The 6,397-nt window shown below is 28.2% G+C and overlaps 2 protein-coding genes across 4 annotated transcripts in view; both read left to right on the forward strand.

Moving 5' to 3' along the window:
• The first annotated feature begins 2,585 nt into the window (after window positions 1-2,585).
• Window positions 2,586-4,971, forward strand: LOC111675757 (dnaJ homolog shv). The gene is made up of 3 exons (XM_023436584.2): window positions 2,586-3,530; window positions 4,384-4,594; window positions 4,805-4,971. Exons 1-3 carry the CDS (start codon window positions 2,730-2,732, stop codon window positions 4,858-4,860), a joined length of 1,068 nt encoding a protein of 355 aa, XP_023292352.2. The 5' UTR covers window positions 2,586-2,729; the 3' UTR covers window positions 4,861-4,971.
• Window positions 4,972-5,454: 483 nt separating this feature from the next.
• Window positions 5,455-6,397, forward strand: part of LOC111675759 (protein croquemort) — a 10,148-nt gene continuing 9,205 nt past the window's right edge. Inside the window, exons 1-2 of one of the 3 annotated variants that reach the window (XM_023436588.2) lie at window positions 5,455-5,707; window positions 5,820-5,890. The gene's annotated coding sequence lies outside the window, so the exon portion shown is untranslated. Of the gene's footprint in view, window positions 5,708-5,735; window positions 5,891-6,397 lie in introns of those variants that run through there. The other 2 variants (XM_023436589.2, XM_023436587.2) reach the window with 2 other exon arrangements.

A 6,397-nucleotide genomic window follows, 5' to 3' on the forward strand; every position in this document is an offset into this window, starting at 1 on the left:
TCTATCTATCTATCTATCTATCTATCTATCTATCTATCTATCTATCTATCTATCTATCTATCTATCTATCTATCTACCTATCTATCTATTATGTCACCATGTATTCAGTACATCCTGGTTGGCGACACCACAATATAATGTTTTGCTCTTCATACAAAATGTATGAATACTCATTGTCGACAGCGGTTGTGGTTCCAATTGTAATCAAGCTGCAAGGTTTCAGGGTCGGAAAATTATGTTATAGAAATTACAAACGAAATTACAAACCCAAAATATATGAATTTTTTATTTTAGATCTAAAGATAGAGCTAAAATTCATTTAGATTATGATACATTTTAATTGATAAGTTTGAATAAATCCTCCAACAAATAATTAACAGAAAAATCTTAAACATGAAATTTATACATTGCTTTTACACTTGACTAAACAGTGTTTTCCTTTTTATATTAAATACTTTAACAGTTAATCATAAATCCGCCAACACGAAATGACCAACGGAAATGTTTATAAAAATATCTTAAAGGTCTTATTCGAACATACCGGAAATGTCGACAAAACTAATCAGCAACCTTTAGCAAAAAGAAAAAAAAAATCAAAATATAACACGAAACAGCAACTATGTAATGAAAATAGTTTAACCCGAAAAATAAACTGCATAACAAATACGACACAACGAAAAATTTATGCAAATTCCAATATGTGAAAGGAAAGAGCCCACTAAAAAAATAAATGATTTTAAAAAAGGCCAGTCATGAAATCAACGACATTAGAATAAAAGAAAAAGTACAAGTGTTGGAAGGAAAAAAATGTGTCAAATGGCAATTAGAGGACGACACGCTAACACACAAATAACTTAAGTACTTCAACTAACTAAATAATAGCTAGAACAACTACAACAACACCCATACTTGTATTTAAACTTTAGCTATAAATTAAAATATTATTAAATAAATTACCACTACAAATGGAACAATATGAATGAAATGTAGCCATATTGGCTACAATGTTACAATTACTTGTTTGTTTGTCACTTTGTATGTAGAGAATGAAAGAGTGAGTGTTTGCACTACACAAATCCTTTTTGAAACAATTCAAATTACTGCTAACGAAACGTAGTATATATGCAGGCGAAATTGGCCTTAAAACGCGCTAACCAAAGACATTTCCGTTTTTTATTTATTTTTTTTAAGCGCCAAATGCCGCATACTGAGACCTAACGGTAAATGTACAACAAATGGCCATTAGCACATGCACCGTTATTTTTAGGTCATTTTGTGTGAGTGAGAATAATCAAAACAACAAAAACACGCGTAAATTTCGAGAGTAGGGAGAAAGACGTAAAAGAAAAAAAGAAAGGACTAGAGTAACAGACAAACAAACAAATAACAGAAAAATGAGAACAAACACACATACATATGTATGTGAGTATGACATATAAGTAAAAAAATCGATAACACGCTTTGACAGGACTTTTAAAGAAGAGTCAAAAGAAATGAAAATTAACATTTACCCGAAAGGGAGGAGGGAGAGAGAAACAGGAGGTTTAAATATATATATATATGTATATAAGACTGTATACAGCACATTTATAACTTTTATATTTGTAAGTGTATGTGAAAATATGAAAATTTTCTCATAGTTTTTTTTCATATAAAATTTTTAATTAAATTACTTTTTTATGTTATTCTTTTAAAAACTCACCTCTAAATTAACAATTTTGGAACCCATACATAATAATTATTTATATAAAATTTAAATATATAGTATAGTATATATATTTTTTTTATAAAATTTACAAAATATTTTCCTTTTTTACTCCAAAAAAAAGAACTTTGTATAAATGTATGGTTTTATTTATTAGAACTTTAACTTTTTTCTTTATATTTGCGTTAATTTTTCTTTATTTTCGGTTTAAATTTATGTTTTAAGAACTTTTTCACTTTACTTTTTTATTGCTTTTTTTCTAAGTGGTTCTTATTAATAATTCTAAAAATAAAGATTATTACTTATGAAATAATATACGTCTACACCTGTGAAAATATCTTAACTGTCTAAGAAAATTTCTACAAAGTTTTTCTTTTATTTTTTTCAACGTTTATAAGGACTTTCTTATATGTTATTCTCTGAGTATAAATAAATGGAGTAAACAGGAAATCAAACTATGTTCCTATAAGTATGCTTTAATAATTTTCTCTTGCTCTCTCTCTCATTTTCCGTTGAAAATATTGTCTATGTAGTTGTAAAATGTTAACAGCCGGTTGTTTAATACTTGCCAGATCGCTTATTCACAACAAGTAGAGTTCAATTTTATCAAATATTTTTAAAATAAAATGTTTTTTTTTTACACACAATTTATTTAACAAAAATCCTACTTCTAAACAAAGCAAACATTACAAAATATGTATCCATCTCTGTTTTTATTTTCATTAAAAGATTTATTTTATTCAAACCTTAACTCTGGCATCTTTTATTTATCGACAGCTGTTTCGTCGTGGCATGTCATTATTTCCCCGTGAATACTTACATAAAGAAGAAGCATTTTCTGACCAATCAACGCAGACCACGCAGTTGTCATAATTTTTTTTCTTACAGATACCGTGGTGTAAATTTTTTTCGCAAGCAAAACATTAATAAATTATGTATTTTTAAAAGAAAAACAATAAAAAATATTATTAAATAAACAGTTAACTATTCCTAACATAAAATAGTAAACAAATAAACAAAAACAATGAAAATCTTAGCCGTAGTTTTACTAATACAAATTGCTGTATGTCTACTGGATACGGCTTTGGCCGGAAGGGATTTTTATAAAATTCTAAATGTACGTAAATCTGCCACAACAAATGAAATAAAAAAAGCCTACAGAAAACTAGCCAAGGAATTACATCCTGATAAAAATAAAGATGATCCGGATGCGTCCACAAAATTCCAAGACTTAGGTGCCGCCTACGAAGTACTGTCCGATGCGGACAAACGTAAGACCTACGACAGATGTGGGGAGGAATGTTTAAAGAAAGATGGCATGATGGATCATGGTGGTGATCCTTTTGCTAGTTTCTTTGGTGATTTTGGTTTCCATTTCGGCAACGGTGATCCTCATCATCATGACACACCCAAGGGAGCCAATATTGTTATGAATATGTATGTCACCTTGGAGGAATTATATTCCGGTAATTTTGTGGAAATTGTCAGAAATAAGCCTGTTCTAAAACCTGCAGCCGGTACGAGAAAATGTAATTGTCGCCAAGAAATGGTAACACGTAATTTGGGCCCAGGACGTTTCCAAATGATACAACAAACTGTGTGCGATGAATGTCCCAATGTTAAGTTGGTGAATGAAGAACGTACACTGGAAATTGAAGTAGAAGCCGGTATGATTGATGGTCAGGAAACTAGATTTGTGGCTGAAGGTGAACCTCATATGGATGGTGAACCTGGTGATTTGATTATTAAGGTCCTACAAATGCCACATAAGCGTTTCCAACGTAAGGGCGATGATTTGTATACGAATGTTACAATTAGTTTACAGGTAAGTGAATTTAAAAAAAATTAATATTATGACTTTACAGTCGATTATAGGGTATTTAACAAGTGGGCGTATTTTGTAAAATCAATAAACACATTTTTTTGTTAGAACACTTAATATCACTTCTCTTCTATACTATACTAGTTCAGTTCTATTTTGGTTCGAGTTTAGCTCTAGTTCAGTTTTAGATTAGTTCTAGTTTAGTTCTACTTCTTTTCTAATTCAGTTCCAGTATAATTTTAGTTTAGTTTCAGTTGTAGTTAAGTTATAGTTTAGCGCTGGTTCAGTTTTAGTTCAGTTCTAGTACAGTTATAATTTAGTTCTACTTCATTTGTTATTCAGTTCCAATTTAATTCTAGTTATTTTCAGTTCTAGTTCAGTTCTAGTTCAGTTCTAGTTCAGTTCTAGTTCAGTTCTAGTTCAGTTCTAGTTCAGTTCTAGTTCAGTTCTAGTTCAGTTCTAGTTCAGTTCTAGTTCAGTTCTAGTTCAATTCTAGTTCAGTTCTAGTTCAGTTCTAGTTCAGTTCTAGTTCAGTTCTAGTTCAGTTCTAGTTCAGTTCTAGTTCAGTTCTAGTTCAGTTCTAGTTCAGTTCTAGTTCAGTTCTAGTTCAGTTCTAGTTCAGTTCTAGTTCAGTTCTAGTTCAGTTCTAGTTAAGTTCTAGTTCAGTTCTATTTTAGTTCTAGTTCAGTTCTAGTTTAGTAACACATCAGTTCTAGTTCAATTCTAGATTAGTTCTAGTGCAGTTCTTCTTAATTCAGTTCTGGTTTAATTCCAGTTCAGCTTTAATTAAGTTCTGATTCGGTTTCAAAAGGAACATGTTTCAATACATTTTTGTTATATTATATATTCATTACAGGATGCTTTGGTTGGCTTTAACGTGGATATTGTGCATTTAGATGGACACAAAGTTTCAGTGTCAAGGGAAAAAATAACCTGGCCTGGAGCTCGTATTCGCAAGAAGGGCGAAGGTATGCCCAACTATGAAAATAACAATCTACATGGCAATTTGTACATAACATTTGATGTAGAATTTCCTAAAAAAGACTTGGATGATACAGAAAAAGAAGGTAAGTTTTAAATAACTTGTCTCCAAATTTTGAATTAAAATTTAATTTTAAATGTAAATTGCTATATTAACGTGTTTAAACTGAAATTTAAAGAAAAAATTTAGGTTCTACAAAATAAAGTTTTATACAAAAAAATCGATTTTATTTTACTGCAAATTATGTTCAATAAAAAAATGCATAATGTTAATAATTATTTTTCTTTTTTTACAGATTTAAAGAAAATTTTAGATCAAGCTTCAATTAATCGTGCTTACAATGGCCTGTGAGATGCTGTAAAGACTTAACTTACATTTACAACAAGAAAAAACATTAGTTATTTAATTTAGTTTGATTTATTTTTAATAAAAAAACTTTTTGTGAATATTAGTTTTTTTCAAATTTGATATATTTTTTGTAAATGTAGTTTACTATACAAAAGAAAATCAATCCTAAAATTGTTAAGATATCACGAATTTTCTTAATAAAACTTTATAAGTTTTTTTAAATAATTTATTTAAATAGTAAACCAAAATAATTTGTAATAAATAAAATACAACATGATTTAAAAGACAAGTTATTAATGAATTAATTCAATATATAAATAGTCGTTTTTACACTTCAACGCAAGTAAGTGTTCTAAAACTTTGTTATTAAGATTAAATAACATTACGTTTTTTACATTTTTTTTATATGTTTCACAGAAGATTCATTGTTTACATGACATATTTTACATCTTGTAATATATAAAATGCAACCCTGTATATATTTACAAACTCTCACTAAAAAGGTTTTTATAACAAGCAGCTTTTGTCTACTAAAACGATCAGCTGTTCAATTTAAATTCTTTATGTTGTTGTTCTTTTAATAAATAAAAAACTCCTATCATTTAACATTGTTCTTTCGGTGGCGAGTGTTGTTTAAATAAACTTTAAATTAGTTAATTAAAACAAAAAAACTGGTTCATAATTATCTATTTAAGTAAAATAAGCAAATAAAGTGCAATATTAGATATAAAGCAATAAAACAAAAAAGCTTTCTTTCTTTACTGCCAATGTATTAGTTTGTACTTGTGTATTTCAATAATAAAACTAAAGTGCCTATTTAAAAGTTAATAATTTTTAATAATAATATAAAGTGAGTTTTAAAAGTTAAACTTACTTAAAACGTGTGCAAAAATTTAAATTTTTTGTATATATTAACTATGTATATTATTTAACTAATTTGTTGTGCTATGATTTTTGTCAAGGTTTTCCAGTAATCATTGGGTCATATTTTTTTGCTTTAGCTATATCAATGACTTATTTTACCAAATACACTGTAAGTAATATGAACTTGACTTTTAATGTTTTGTTGTTGTCTATAAATTGTTGCAAATATAAAGTGTGCGGGCTTTTACTTGCTTGTGTAATTGAATATCTTTTATTAAACACCAGTTATTGGCTTACATTTTAAACATTTATGTACACATGTATATATGTATATACGTATATATAGGACCTACTGTTCCTACAGTTATTTTAATATCAATATTTTCACATTCTTTATATAATTGATAAATTTAACTAATTTGAATATATTAGGGTATTCAGCCAGATAATAGTCAGAGAATATTTAAAACAGTAAACAACACATGTAAGAACAGCTCCTGAGGTTTAAAAATATAACTACACTATAACTGGAATGAAACTGAATTAGAACTAAAATAAATCTGAGCTAGAACTAGAACTGAACTAGAACTGAAATAGAACTGAACTAGAACGGAACTAGAACTGAACTAGAACTGAACTAGAACTGAACTAGAACTGAACTAGAACTGAACTAGAA

This window comes from Lucilia cuprina, chromosome 2 (genome assembly GCF_022045245.1).
Source record: "Lucilia cuprina isolate Lc7/37 chromosome 2, ASM2204524v1, whole genome shotgun sequence".
NCBI lineage: Eukaryota > Metazoa > Arthropoda > Insecta > Diptera > Calliphoridae > Lucilia > Lucilia cuprina.

Excerpts from the sequence above, each read along its gene's own strand:
- LOC111675757 (XM_023436584.2), top strand. The coding sequence starts at position 2,730 with ATGAAAATCTTAGCCGTAGTTTTACTAATACAAATTGCTGTATGTCTA. Across the intron at positions 3,531-4,383 it reads ATGTTACAATTAGTTTACAG|GATGCTTTGGTTGGCTTTAA; the intron begins GTAAGTGAATTT and ends TATTCATTACAG. Across the intron at positions 4,595-4,804 it reads GGATGATACAGAAAAAGAAG|ATTTAAAGAAAATTTTAGAT; the intron begins GTAAGTTTTAAA and ends CTTTTTTTACAG.